This window comes from Bos grunniens, chromosome 28, assembly GCF_055505025.1.
Source record: "Bos grunniens cultivar Pamir isolate PY7600 chromosome 28, Bosgru_T2T1.0, whole genome shotgun sequence".
NCBI lineage: Eukaryota > Metazoa > Chordata > Mammalia > Artiodactyla > Bovidae > Bos > Bos grunniens.
This window is the reverse complement of record NC_141192.1, coordinates 43,156,229-43,171,621: the sequence shown is the minus strand read 5'-3', so window position 1 is coordinate 43,171,621 and position 15,393 is coordinate 43,156,229. Positions and strand designations below refer to the sequence as shown.

At 41.3% G+C, this 15,393-nt stretch overlaps 1 protein-coding gene across 6 annotated transcripts in view; it reads right to left on the bottom strand.

Annotated features, from left to right (window-relative positions):
- Positions 1 to 15,393, bottom strand: part of FMN2 (formin 2) — a 345,241-nt gene that overhangs the window by 81,027 nt on the left and 248,821 nt on the right. For 4 of the 6 annotated variants that reach the window (XR_015156591.1, XR_015156594.1, XM_086381217.1 and 1 more), the window contains 5 exons: positions 9,177 to 9,268; positions 8,886 to 9,015; positions 7,937 to 8,083; positions 4,555 to 4,614; positions 4,301 to 4,421 (listed from right to left, as the gene is read on the bottom strand). Coding sequence is in view for 2 of the 6 variants with exons in the window: in XM_086381217.1 (XP_086237343.1) it covers positions 4,301 to 4,421; positions 4,555 to 4,614; positions 7,937 to 8,083; positions 8,886 to 9,015; positions 9,177 to 9,268 (550 nt within the window). In the remaining 4 variants the exon portion in view is untranslated. The remainder of the gene's footprint in view (positions 1 to 4,300; positions 4,422 to 4,554; positions 4,615 to 7,936; positions 8,084 to 8,885; positions 9,016 to 9,176; positions 9,269 to 15,393) is intronic. The other 2 variants (XR_015156593.1, XR_015156595.1) reach the window with 1 other exon arrangement.

Sequence of the window (15,393 nt, the reverse complement as noted above, 5' to 3'; positions counted from 1 at the left end):
ATTCTTTGCAGCCGAAGATGGAGAAGCTCTATACAGCCAGCAAAAACATGACTGGGAGCTGACTGTGGCTCAGATCAGGAACTCCTTGCCAAATTCAGACTTAAATCGAAGAAATTGGGGAAAACCACTAGACCATTCAGATATGACCTAAATCAAATCCCTTATTATTATACAGTGGAGGTGACAAATAGATTTAAGGGACTAGATCTGATAGACAGAGTGCCTGATGAACTATGGAAGCAGGTTCGTGACATTGTACAGGAGACAGGGATCAAGACCATTCCCATGGAAAAGAAATGCAAAAAAGCAAAATGGCTGTCTGGGGAGGCCTTACAAATAGCTCTCAAAAGAAGAGAAACGAAAAGCAAAGGAGAAAAAGAAAGATATAAGCGTCTGAATGCAGAGTTCCAAAGAATAGCAAGGAGAGATAAGAAAGCCTTCCTCAGAGATTAATGCAAAGAAATAGAGGAAAACAACAGAATGGGAAAGACTAGAGATCTCTTCAAGAAAATTAGAGATACCAAGGGAACATTTCATGCAAAGATGGGCTCGATAAAGGACAGAAATGGTATGGACCTAACAGAAGCAGAAGATATTAAGAAGAGGTGGCAAGAATACACAGAAGAACTGTACAAAAAAGATCTTCACGACCCAGATAATCACAGTGATGTGATCACTCACCTAGAGCCAGCCATTCTGGAATGTGAAGTCAAGTGGGCCTTAGAAAGCATCACTACGAACAAATCTAGTGGAGGTGATGGCATTCCAGTTGAGCTATTTCAATCCTGAAAGATGATGCTGTGAAAGTGCTGCACTCAATATGCCAGCAAATTTGGAAAACTCAGCAGTTGCCACAGGACTGGAAAAGGTCAGTTTTCATTCCAATTCCAAAGAAAGGCAATGCCAAAGAATGCTCAAACTACCACACAACTGCACTCATCTCACATGCTAGTAAGTTAATGCTCAAAATTCTCCAAGCCAGGCTTCAGCAGTATGTGAACTGTGAACATCCAGATGTTCAAGCTGGTTTTAGAAGAGGCAGAGGAACAAGAGATCAAATTGCCAACATCCACTGGATCATGGAAAAAGCAAGAGTTCCAGAAAAACATCTATTTCTGCTTTATTGACTATGCCAAAGCCTTTGACTGTGTGGATCACAATAAACTGTGGAAAATTCTGAAAGAGATGGGAATACCAGACCACCTGACCTGCCTCTTGAGAAATCTGTATGCAGGTCAGGAAGCAACAGTTAGAACTGGACATGGAACAACAGACTGGTTCCAAATAGGGAAAGGAGTTCGTCAAGGCTGTATATTGTCACCCTGTTTATTTAACTTATATGCAGAGTACATCATGAGAAACGCTGGACTGGAAGAAACACAAACTGGAATCAAGATTTCCGGGAGAAATATCAATAACCTCAGATATGCAGATGACACCACTCTCATGGCAGAAATTGAAGAGGAACTAAAAAGCCTCTTGATGAAAGTGAAAGAGGAGACTGAAAAAGTTGGCTTAAAGCTCAACATTCAGAAAACGAAGATCATGGCATCTGGTCCCATCACTTCATGGGAAATAGATGGGGAAACAGTGGAAACAGTGTCAGACTTTATTTCTTGGGGCTCCAAAATCACTGCAGATGGTGACTGCAGCCATGAAATTAAAAGACGCTTACTCCTTGGAAGGAAAGTTATGACCAACCTAGATAGTACATTGAAAAGCAGAGATATTACCTTGCCAACAAGGTCCATCTAGTCAAGGCTATGGTTTTTCCAGTGGTCATGTATGGATGTGAGAGTTGGACTGTGAAGAAGGCTGAGTGCCGAAGAATTGATGCTTTTGAACTGTGGTGTTGGAGAAGACTCTTGAGAGTCCCTTGGACTGCAAGGAGATCCAACTAGTCCATCCTAAAGGAGATCAGTCCTGGGTGTTCATTGGAAGGACTGATGCTGAGGCTCCCAATACTTTGGCCACCTCATGCAAAGAGTTGACTCATTGGAAAAGACCGTGATGCTTGGAGGGATTGGGGGCAGGAGGAGAAGGGGATGACAGAGGATGAGATGGCTGGATAGCATCACCGACTCGATGGACATGAGTTTGAGTGAATTCCGCGAGTTGGAGATAGACAGGGAGGCCTGGCATGCTGCGATTCATGGGGTCGCAAAGAGTCGAACACGACTGAGCAACTGAACTGAACTGAAGCAAACTATATAATGTTACTATGGTGATTTAAATCTATATAAAATCATCTATGACCAGAATATAACAACTCTATAAATTTGATTATACATCACTAGGATAGAATCTCTTTAAAAAGTTGTATCAATTTTTTGGCTTCTGGGGTAAATAAGCCTCTTCTCATCTAGCGATACAAAATGCAATGAAAATCTCACATAAATGTCCTCCCTGACTGTGCTTAAACAGTGAGAAAGAGGCTTATATTGAAAGTTGTGGTATTCTCAACTCCATAAATGAAGAAACTTCATGAAAATAAGATAAAGTAGGTGAGTTAAATAGGTGAAAGGGATTAAAGAGATAGAAACTGCCAGTTACAAAATAAATAAGTCACAGGGATGCAAGGTACAGCATAGGGAATATAACACTGTAATAACGCTGGTGCATAATATATAAAAATTTTGTTATTGTTCAGTGCAGTACGCCAAGCTTCCCCAACCCTCACTATCTCCTAGAGTTTTCCCAAGTTCATGTCCATTGAATCCATGATGCCATCCAACCATCTCATCTCTGTCACTCCCTTCTCCTCTTGCCCTCAATCTTTCCCACCCTCAGGGTCTCTTCCAATGAATTGGCTCTTCACATCAGGTGGCCAAAGTATTGGAGCTTCAGTATCAGTCCTTCTAATGAGTATTCAGGGTTGATTTCCTTTAGGATTGACTGGTTTGATCTCCTTGCTGTCTAAGGGACTCTTAAAAGTCTTCTCCACCACTGCAATTTGAAAACATCAATTCTTCAGTGCTCAGCCTTCTTTATGGTCCAATTCTTACATCCATACATGATTACTGGAAACAGCATAGCTTTGACTATACAGACCTTTGTCATTATTAAGTTGTACACCTAAAACTAATAATAATATCATAAGCCAATAATATCATAAGCCTTTATAAATGTACCTCATTTATAAAGGTAGGACAGATGAGAGGAGTTTTATTCACAAAAAATAAAAAATTGTAAACTATTTGCTTTTGTGCATTACTTTAAATTTACCATTCTGAAGAATTTCAAAGTCTCTTCAAAATGATCTAAGGCTTCTCAACTAATAATTGAGAAGATTCTTAAGAGTCAGTTGGGATACCAAGGAGATTAAACTGGTCAGTTTAAGGAAATCAACCCTGAATATTCACTGGAAGGACTGATGCTCAAGCTGAAGCTCCAATACTTTGGGCACCTGATGTGAAGAGCCAACTCATTGGAAAAGACCCTGATGCTGGAAAGACTGAGGGCAGTAAGAGAAGGGGTGACAGAGATGAGATGGTTGGATGGCATCACCAACTCAGTGGACATTTGAGCCTGTGTGCTAAGTTGCTTCAGTGGTGTCTGACTCTTTGCGACCCTATGGACTGTATCCAGCCAGTCTCCTCTGTCCATGGGCGTTCTCCAGGCAAGAATACTGGAGTGGACCGCCATGCTCTTCTCCAGGTGATCTTCCCAACCCAGGGACTGAACCTGCATCTGTTCTGTGTCCTGCATTGTCAGCTGGGTTCTGTACCACTAGCGCCACTTGGGAGCCCCAGTGGACACGAGTGTGGGCAAACTCTGAGGGACAGTAAAGGGCAGGAAAGCCTGGTGTGCTGCAGTCCATGGAGTCACAGAGTCAGACACGACTTAGAAACTGAACAGTAACAATAAAGCATTACACATGCATCTTTTTTTTTTTTTAACCAAATACATGAAAAAATGTTTTGTCCCAGGAAAGTTCACATTCCACAAAATCTTAGGCAAGTATTCCAAGGGTGGGTGGGGAGGAAATATGTGTCTTTTAACAAGATATGATAAATGTACAAATATTCTTGAACATAAAGTGAAAGTAAGACAATAAAATTTGTCCCTGATGAAAGAGGCTGCTATTCAAATAACCAAGATGCGATTAAATAACTAGTTTCTAATACACATTTCTTTTTAAAAAAACAAAAGAATAAGATTACTTGTAAAATTTTTCTTTTGCCACATATGAAAATGTTTATTTACACTGATTTTTACCTTCTTTAGAAACACTGAAAAATCTGTTCTCTCATTAAAGAAGCATAAATAACAACTGAGTTTCCTTAACATTGTAAGTTACCTCTCAGGTCTTTCTTGAGTTTTCTGAGGTCTTTTTGAAAATCTTCAAACTTCATCTGTGAGGCCTGAAAGAGGTCCTGGGGTTCGGGCAGTGGAAACACACACTGTTCTTTCCCAGCGTCCTGGTCAGCAGGAAGCACAGACTTTAAATAAATGAGGACAGAGCAGCAGCAGCAATGACAAACAACACGAAACACGACCACATCGCTCAACAACAGGGAATAACAGAATGCGACTCTGTGAACATTATCTCACCTCATCAAAATTGCGAAGATAATATGACACGATATATGACAACAGGCTTCTGCTATTGTCCTAGGCAGAGAGACCAAAGTGAGTAGAAATACGTTTTTTAAAATGACTAAATATACAGCGTTAAATAAAACTCATCCCAGTAAACCCACACATGTAGATGAAAATATTTAGGATGAAGGGAGACGTTCTGTCTCATGTTACTTTAGTTTAATGGCTCAGACAGTCTTGTCCTCCCTCGCTCTGTTCCCACCTGAGCCCCAAGTGGAAGCACAGCTGTTTCGAGGGTTGTCTCAGTTGTACACACCTTCCTGCTTTCACCTTCCTCAACCAGAAAAGTAATTCATTAATTTTATTTCTTATTATTAACAGGTGTAACTACTATCTAAACAGAAATGACTAAATAGCACCAGCATTTCTGTATGGCTGAACCAGTAGGGACCACTCCAACAGGAAGCTTGACTGAGGTTTATTACTAAGTAGATTAAGAAAATTTAAAAGTTAAATATTACCTCAAGTAAGCTGGAGCTTTAACAATGCAAATTCATGTTATAACTTATGTTAGCAACTGAGATTCAAGAATTAGTATCTGTGGAGCTATAAAAATGCAATGTATGTAATTCTAAAGAAGAAAAACTGCTTCATATCTAACAATCTTCAAAGAAGAGCTTTCCACCTTCTTTTCTGGCACATTTAGAGCATTAATATATGTTTTTTTTTAAATTCTCAAAATAAATACTAGATAATTGGCATGTGTGAAACCAAATACATATTTTTAAAAACATACCTTATAATAAAAACCTAATCTAACCATGACTTTCCCCTCATCGATAAAAAGAGCAACATTCCTTTATAAACAAGTCTGATGGGATATGATGATATATCTATTAGACTCCCTGATGGGATTCCCTGGTGGCTCAGATGGTAAAGAACCCACCTGCCAATGCAGGAGATGCGGGTTCAATCCCTGGGTGGGGAAGATCCCCTGGAGAAGGGAATGGCAACCCAATCCAGTGTTCTTGTCTAGAAAATCACATGGATAGAGGAGCCTGGTGGGCTGCAGTCCATGGGGTCACAAAGAGTTGGACACGAGTGAGTGACTAACACAACACAGACTCCCTGAACACACTATGGGCTTCCCTGGTGGCTCCGCAATAGAGAATCCACCTGCCAATGCAGGAGACAGGGGTTCAATCCCTGGGTGGGGAAAATCCCCTGGAGAAGGAAATGGCAGCCCACTCCAGGATTCTTGCCTGGGAAATCCCATGGACAGAGGAGCCTGGTGGGCTAGTGTTCATGGGGTTGCAAAGGGTTGGACATGACTTAACAACTAAGCAGCAACAACAACAACATATTTTACTATATACATCGATTACACGGAAATACAGAGCTGTAATAACAAAAGTAGTACATTTATTAGAAGCAGGATGATTTAAGCAACTTCCTTTGTCTTTCCTAACTTGTAAATCAGTGAAATGATCAGCAATACCTCAGTCAATTAACAAAACACTTACTAAGTGCCTAGGTAATTCTGAGTGATCTGAGTAACAGTTCCATGCATGCAAGTCTATGAAACTACAGACATAGTTATCTTTATTTTATAGAGAAAGAACCAAATGGACTTTGCATAGCCTTTGTGAGAATGCAAGTTAAATTATTAAAAATCTTACTTCTTGATTATTCTTATCCATATCATTCCTTATTTAAATTAATGAAATTTAACTTATAGGAGGATTGAATAAGATACATTAACCAATACAAAAAAACAAATAATCCCTTATACATATATAATTATGACCATAAGAATCTATTTCAGATTCACTTTTTATAAGTAACATTTATTGATTATACTTATATTCTAATGTTATTTGCAAAAATTACTTGTTTCAATCCAACAATCAGTTGTTAAGAACTATTCAGTATTGCCCTGGTGGTCCAGCGGTTAAGAATCCAAGGCAGGGGACACAGTTGGATTCCCGATCCGGGAAGATTCCACATGGGAATGTGGAATGTGGAATGTGGGGCTAAGCCCGTGTGCCACAACTACTGAGCTCATGTTCCAGAGCCTGAGAGCTGCAACCACTGAAGCTTGAACACCTGGAGCCCGTGCTGCAGAACAAGAGAAACCACTGCAATGAGAAGCCTGTGCACTGCACCTGGAGAGTAGCCCCCGCTCACTGAAGTTAGAGAAAGACTGCATGTGCAGCAGCGAAGACCCAGCACAAAAATAAATAAATAAATAAATAAATAAATCTTTTCAAAAAAGAACTATTCAAAACCTACCATGTGTTTAGAAGAATAAATAAATTTTGAATAAATGTGATTTATCAGGTTGACATATTGAAGGTTCCTGAGAAAATGTGTGTCATACAAATAAAAAGGCACTTGAACAAATAGAACCATAAAAATCACAAAAGTTATATGTTGTTGGTGTTCCAAGAAAGGACTATGCTTTTCCCAATTTTGGAAAAGTACAGTGTCTGGCATTCCATAGAAGTTGGATAAAAGAATGTCAAATGAACATATGAGTGTAATGACTAAATAAACCATGGAGTTGTTGACCAGCAGAAAAAAGCAAAATAAGTATCTCTCTTCTATCAGGGAGATTATTTCCTTATTATTTCCTTATCTAGGAAGACAATTCTCTATATTTTCATTTTTATAGGCCAATTGTTCACTTAAACTTGCGGGCATGCATGCTAAGTCTCTTCAGTCATGTCTGACTCTTTGAGACCCAGTGGACTGTAGCCTGCCTGGTTTCTCTATCCATGGGATTCTTCAGCAAGAGTATTGGAGTGGGTTGCCATGCCTTCCTCCAGGGGATCTTCCCGACCTAGGAATTGAACCTGACCCAGGGTCTCTTCGGAGAAGGCAATGGCACCCCACTCCAGTACTCTTGCCTGGAAAATCCCATGGAAGGAGGAGCCTGGAAGGCTGCAGGCCGTAGGGTCGCTAAGAGTCGGAGACGACTGAGCGACTTCACTTTCACTTTCCACTTTCATGCATTGGAGAAGGAAATGGCAACCCACTCCAGTGTTCTTGCCTGGAGAATCCCAGGGATGGGGCAGCCTGGTGGGCTGCCGTCTCTGGGGTCGCACAGAGTCGGACACGACTGAAGCGACTTGGCAGCAGCAGCAGCAACAGCAGCAGCAGGGTCTCTTATGTCTCCTTCACTGGCAGGCACATTCTTTATCAGTAGTGCCACCTGGGAATTCCCTCAGTTGAACTTAATATTTTAAAAACCATTACCTTTTTCTGGCTCAGAACATAATAGAACTTTTGGCCTTGGAGCATAAACATTTATCGCACTGGTTTACAGTTCAACTTATTAGAAAACAGACATCCACTCCTCAGTTTGCTACATTCACTCACCCAAAATACTTACACTGCTTTTAACATCTTTCAGCTTCGGGAGAATATCTAATCCAAAACCGTCTGCCTGTCCCCGAGTATTATTTCCACCATTCATGTAGTTGCCAAAGGCAAGAACCAAACCCAAAACCTGCATAACCCCTGAGCCATGTTTTAATGTCTGTAAAACAGGATAAAGAAGAATTTCTCACTTACTGTTTGAATTTTCTCAAGTTAGTGGCAGATATTCAGATCATACTAATAATTATGGGTCATATCCAAACTTCATCAGTGCTCATTTTAGGTATATTTAAGAACAGCGTCTCCAAAGATAACTTTAAAAAAGCTGCACCACTAACAGCATGCAGGTTGTGCTTCTCCAGCTGAGAGGTGCCAGCCTAGGATGCTCCTGTGGTGTAATTACAAGGAAACCAAACACACCCGTAACATGAGAACCACCACAGTGTAACGTCACTGCCATCAGTTCAACTGCACCTGCCTCTGTGTAACATTTTTAGCATAAGGTGTGGGAAACCGAAACACAGTTATAAAGTTTAATTTCCAAATTTAGATTTACCCCTGAAAGGTTCACACTCACTTCTTCCAAAGCACACAGTTTAACTTGAATTTATGTATCACGGCCTCTGAAAATCTCTTTAATGACATAATGCTACTTTTCAAAATAATTTACCACAACCAGAATGAATGGTGCTATTAAATTTTGACAAATTGTTTTAGATGTTAATATTGGTCATTTCTGCTAAGCATTTGTTCTTTATTTTCAGAAGAATGTTTCTCTTCTGTTGAGTCATATAGCTATTCCTGAAGCATTTGGATGGAATCACTAACAATTTGTTGAGGGGAAATAAAGAAAATGTCTTCAAATGGTACTCAGTTGGAAGTGTTTACTATAAATAAGAGACAATTTGTTTGAAATATGAACATGACTGAGCACAATTAAGTATCAGAACCCATGCACCCACCTCACACAACTTCTGTAGCAGCTCCAGTTTGCGCCGAATTGAGCAAATGCTTTCTGAAAATGTGGACTGAAACAGAATGCAAAAGACTCGCTCTGAAAAGTTGGGGATTAGTGACAGTTCATAAAGGAACCTAAGGAAACAAAGCCAAGTTAAGAGGAAAAAGACGATGCACATAAACACATTCATCCTCACATCATTCATGACACTGATGCACAGAAGATACTTCGTTTTCCCAATGGAAAGAGCCTCCCATGGCCTGCATGCTGCCCATGGGGTCCACGGTGTGCTTACTGCTCAGGTTTGTCCAGAGACTTGGCGTTTTCCTTGTCTTTGGAGGACCGACCATGCTTTTCAATTTTTTCCAGTTCATCTGACTGTGCTCTCTGGAAAAACAAAAACCAAACAGTTTTTAGATAATGATCTTAAATACAGCAGAACTCTACATATTTTCGTATTTCTTAGCATCTGAGGTAAAGCTTGACTTAATTCATGAGGTATTTTAAAGTGTATATGTGTAATGCAAACCAGATCATCTCCAAATCTTCCAAATATTATTGGCTATCAAAAGTGATAGTGAAACTCTCAGTCGTGTCTGACTCTTTGTGACCCCATGGACTATACAGTCCATGGAATTTTCCAGGCCAGAACACTAGAGTAGGTAGCCTTTCCCTTCTCCAGGGGATCTTCCCAACCCAGGGATCGAACCCAGGTCTCCTGGATTGCAGGCATATTCTTTACCAGCTGAGCCACAAGGCTTCCCTTGTGGGGGAAAACTGCGAAAGAAAGCCACAAGGGAAAACTGGAGTGGGTAGCCTATCCCTTCTCCAGGGGATCTTCCTGACCCAGGAATCAAACCGGGGTCTCCTTCATTGTAGGCAGATTCATTACCAACTGTGCTATCAGGGAAACCATTATTGGCTACTGGTGATGTGCAAAATATTTATTCCAGCATGGTTTAAATCAATATGATTTCCCTTTATTGTTTTTTAGCTGTTTATAATACCCTCTGGAGGGACTTCTCTGGCAGTCCAGTGGCTAGGATTCTGAGCTTCCACTGTGGCAGGGCACAGGTTCAATTCCTGCTCAGGGAACTCAGATCCCACATGTCAAATAAGCTATAATATTCTCTGGAATGCAATAATTTTACTTAAAAATGGTATTTCTTATTCAGAAGTTAATCAAATTAAATTTGGAAGGGATTTGATCCTAAAGCTGTTATAAGATTTGTAAAATAAAAAGTACCTATTTACCGATTGCAATCATTGTCTACGCCTATCTGCTTTGGGAAAAACAAAAATACAGTTGAATTATTAAGTCATGGAACAAAAATAAAAGATTTTGATTCTCCTGAATTTTCTTTTTAATACAAAAATAGCTCCAAGCTTTATCTTCCCAAGTGTCTTTTACCCTTGAAAATCTCAAGCTAAAAATTTGTAATTCTAAATTTGTTTCTTTATGGGAGAGGATTTTCTACATTTTAACATAAGGTAGAGAATTTTATAGGCTGACCAAAACACAAACTTATGCTTTATGGAGAATCTGGATGATTTTTATTTTTTCATTTTAATGTCTTTATCATTCACAAAGATGTTTCAAAACAGTCTAAATACTTCATTTTCTAAGTGCATGAAGAAATTTGAGTAGATCACCCTATCTTGGGTTTGAGTCTAGTCCTCAGAAGGTAAAATGCCTTCAAGATTATTTGTTGTTTACACAGAAAAGCAGCCCAGCCAAAAACTGCTGTACATGACAGAACCCGATCAACTTTTAAGTGAAGGGATGGTTTTGTTTTGAACTCACTGATTATTCTGAAAGGCAGGTATTTCTGTTGATGGGATTAATTAGCAAAGACTAGTTCCTCCAAGAAAATGTCTTTTAGCAGGGAAAGAAGATTTGATGACAGATTGGTCAATCTTGAGGGTTTGATAAATTTTGCTTTTGGAATATGATGCAACAGAAGAATACTGACAAGTAAAGATACAACCTCTGCTGCAAAGCCTGCCTTGCCCACCTCAACCCCTACTATAACCAGTCTCTCTCTAGAACAACACAGAACCTTATATTTGCTCTGTATTGTGCCAAGGATACCACCATGTCTTACTGGTGATGTGCAGACATGTTTACAACTTCTGTAAGAGAAGCGCCACGTCCTATGCATCTCTGTGGTCCTGGTGACCAGTGTGATTCATGATGTGGTCAGCCCTCTGCATCCTGGGCTCCGAATTCAAGGATTCAACCAAATGCAGATCCAAAATATTTTGGGGGAAAATTCCATAAAGTTCCCAAAGGTAAACTAGAATTTACTGCACTCCAGCAATCATTTACACAGAATTTCCATCATTAGGCATTATAAGTAATTGAGGTGATTACAAGTATACAAGAGGGTAGGGTGGGGTGTTCTATGCAAGAACTGTGTCATTTTATTTAAGGGACTTGAGCATCTTTTTTTGTATCGATCCTCACTCGTGTCCCCCTCCCTGCAGATATCCAGGGATGACTATATAGCTGTTGTTCAGTTGCTAAACCGTCCCCGCCTCTCTGTGACCCACGGACTGCAGCATGCCAGGCTTCCTTCACTATCACCCTGAGTTTGCTTAAACTCATGTCCATTGAGTCAGTGATACCATCCAACCTTCTCATCCTATGTCACCCTTTTCTCTTCTTGCCCTCAGTTTTTCCTACCATCAGGGTCTTTTCCAAAGAGTCAGCTCTTCACATCAAGGGATCAAAGTACTGGAGCTTCAGCTTCAGCATCAGTTCTTCCAATGAATATTCAGGGTTGGCTTCCCTTATAATTGACTGGTTTGATCTCCTTGCGTTTCAAGGGATTTTCAAGAGTCTTCTCTAGCACCACAATTCAAAAGCTTCAATTCTTTAGCACTCAGTTTTCTTTAAGGTCCATCTCTCACATCCATACATGGCTACTGGAAAAAACATTGCTTTGACTAGATGGACCTTTGTTGGCAAAGTGATGTCTATGCTTTTTAATATGCTATCTAGGTTTGTCACAGATTTTCTTCCAAGGAGCAAGCATCTTTTAATTCTGTGGCTACAGTCACTGTCCATAGTGATTTTGGAGCCCAAGAGAGAATATCTGTCACAGTTTCCACTTTTTCCCCATCAATTTGCCATGAAGTGATGGGACCAGTCAAGGCTATGGTTTTTCCAGTGGTCATGTATGGATGTGAGAGTTGGACTGTGAAGAAAGCTGAACTCCGTAGAATTGATGCTTTTGAACTGTGGTGTTGGAGAAGACTCTTGAGAGTCCCTTGGACTGCAAGGAGAGCCAACCAGTCCATTTTAAAGGAGATCAGTCCTGGGTGTTCTTTGGAAGGAATGATGCTGAAGCTGAAACTCCAGTACTTTGACCACCTCATGAGAAGAGTTGACTCACTGGAAAAGACTCTGATGCTGGGAGGGATTGGGGGCAGGAAGAGAAAGGGACGACAGAGGATGAGATGGCTGGATGGCATCACTGACTCGATGGACGTGAGTCTGAGTGAACTCCAGGAGTTGGTGATGGACGGGAGGCCTGGCGTGCTGCGATTCATGGGGTAGCAGAGACTCGGACACGACTGACCAACTGAACTGAATTGAACTGAACTGATGGGGCCAGATGCCATGATATTTGTTTTTTAAATGTTGAGTTTTAAGCCAGCTTTTTCACTCTCCTCTTTCACCTTCAAGAGGTTCTTTAGTTCCTCTTTGCTTTCTGCCGTTAAAGTGGTATCATTTGCATATTTGAGATTGTTGAATTTCTCCTGGCAATCTTGATTCCAGCTTGTGATTCAACCAGCCCAGTATTTCGCATGATATACTCTGAATATAGGGCTTCCCAGGTGGTGCTAGTGGTAAAGAACCTGCCTGCCAATGCAGGTTATATGTAAGAGATATGGGTTTGATCCCTGGGTAGGGAAGGTCCCCTGGAGGAGGGCATAGCATCCCATTCCAGTATTCTTGCCGGAGGAGAATCCCATGGACAGAGGAGCCTGGCAAGCTGCAGTCCACAGGATCACACAGAGTTGGACACGACTGAAGTGACTTAGCATGCATGTGTGCACTCTGCCTATAAGTTAAATAAACAGGGTGACAATATATGGCCTTGACATACTACTTAGCAGTTAGTAAATTCTTAAAACATTGAAAAATTAAATCAGTAATCCAACAGGAAGAAAGAAGGCCTCCAAGTCCAGAGAGAAGACAGAGGTAAAGGGAGGAAGGATAATGATAGGACACTGGAAACAAGAAATAGTGAGGACGCAATGAGATGCAGAACATGCCAGCTGTTTACTGTCACCTTAAGAGTACAGTGAGAGTCCATGTGAGGTGATGTGAATCCAAAATAGACACCTGAGCATGCGTGAGACAGAACTAGTTATTCCAAGTGTTAGGACACAAACAAGCAGATAAAGAAATAAGAAAGTTACACTCAGCAAAAGCACCTGTGAATTCACTCATCTGTATATTCATTCAACATCACTCTCTCATGTAGGAATCATCAATCTGTTATGCAGGAATATGTGTATAAAGGTGTAAGAAGTAGGACTAAAAGGGATGCCCAGGTAGCACAGTGGTAAAGAACCTGCTTGCCAATGCAAGCGATGCAAGAGACGTGGGTTCAATCTCTGGGTTGGGAAGATCCCCTGAAGTAGGAAATGGCAACCAACTCCAGTATTCTTGCCTGGAAAATTCCATGGACAGAGAAGCCTGGCAGACTACAGTCCATAGTTCAGAAAAAAATCAGACATGACTGAGCGTGTGTGCACGTGGGCGCGCGCGCACACACACACACACACACACACACACAGAGGACTAAAGCACCATAGATTTTTAAGCAGTATTCATCAAATCTACAAATTTTACTATTCATCAGTACACTAAGACCAACTGCTTCTTCTAGCCCATAATGTCAGTTTTCTCCTTGCAAAACTTGTGCAAAACTTGCAGAACAAGGGTCAGTTATTTTCTACCTTAAGGCCCCAAATTATTTTTCTTATCAGCAATCATCAACTATGTCAGACTAGTGACTACCAATCTGTACAAGAACCTAAAGGTCATCCAGATAATTCTGACTCTGTTTGACCCACAAAGTGAAGTTAGTCTCAAGGGTTCTTCACTGGTCCTTCAGTTTAAAGTCAGGCTTTAAAAAGGATGAGTATTAGGGATTTATTCATCCACCCATTCAATCAAAGGTTGACTAATTACTAAGCATTACACCAGATACTGGAGATAAAAATATATATACTGGGCTTCAAGTTCAAGGAAAACCCCACCACACAACATTCAGTGCTGCTCCTAACACCATTCTTATTTGCTCAACCCTGCTACAGCGATCTTCCACGGCTTTTAAAACTGTATGTAACTCTTCCTATATATGAAGGAGGTGCTAGGGAGCTCACCATCATTCCAGAGTTTCTGCTGAAATAGGTTCTTATGGCCCAACATATGGACAATGTTGGAGAAGGCAATGGCACCCCACTCCAGTACTCTTGCCTGGAAAATCCCATGGACAGAGGAGCCTGGCAGGCTGCAGTCCATGGGGTCGCTAAGAGTCGGACACGACCGAGCGACTTCACTTTCACTTTTCACTTTCCTGCATTGGAGAAGGAAATGGCAACCCACTCCAGTGATCTTGCCTGGAGAATCCCAGGGACGGGGTAGCCTGGTGGGCTGCCGTCTATGGGGTCACACAGAGTCGGACACGACTGAAGTGACTTAGTAGCAGCAGCAGCATGGACAATGCAGCTACACATTCACATATCAATTAACCGCATAAAATAATTTCCAAGTTCCAAACATTCAAATAACAAGCCCTCCTCTCCCAGTCTCATGAGACCAAATCGTTTCAGTCTCCAGCACAGGGACTGTGTACCCCTTCCCACTCCCACCCCAATTATCTGCAGGTTTGTACCAGAAATTCCTTTTCCCATGATTTCCTGTCTGCCTAAAAATGAAATAGGCCTATTGCTGCTAAGTTAGAGGCTTTCACTAATTACTCACTAGTGTCACTAGTTTTCACTTCGTTACTCACTAAGACTCATGGCACCTAACACCCCAGAGACAACTCTCACCCAACCACTGGCCAGAACAGATGGAACTCCTGCCTGCCAGGAATCACCAAGTATTTTGACCTTCACAGTCCCAAACCCACATACCCTGCAACTGATGGCTGCTCTTCCAACTCCTGAAAGAAATGGTAGCTTCCAGAGAGGAGAGGCTTGGAAGCAGGTACACAGATGGAGGGGAGGCTATCGAGAGAGACCATGTGCTTTTCTGTGGCCAAGTCTATTGACAGTGCTCAGCCAGTGTTTCTCAAGTGGGGTTCCAGGGAACACTGACTTGGGTCCTGAGATTCATTAAGAGTTGCTGGGTGGTACATATTATAGTAATAAGGTGGTTTCCCAGGCGGCTCAGTGGTAAAGAATCCGCCTGTAATGCAGAAGACACGGGTTCAATCCCTGAGTTGGGAGGATCCCCTGGAGAAGAAAATGGCAACTCGCCCCAGTAT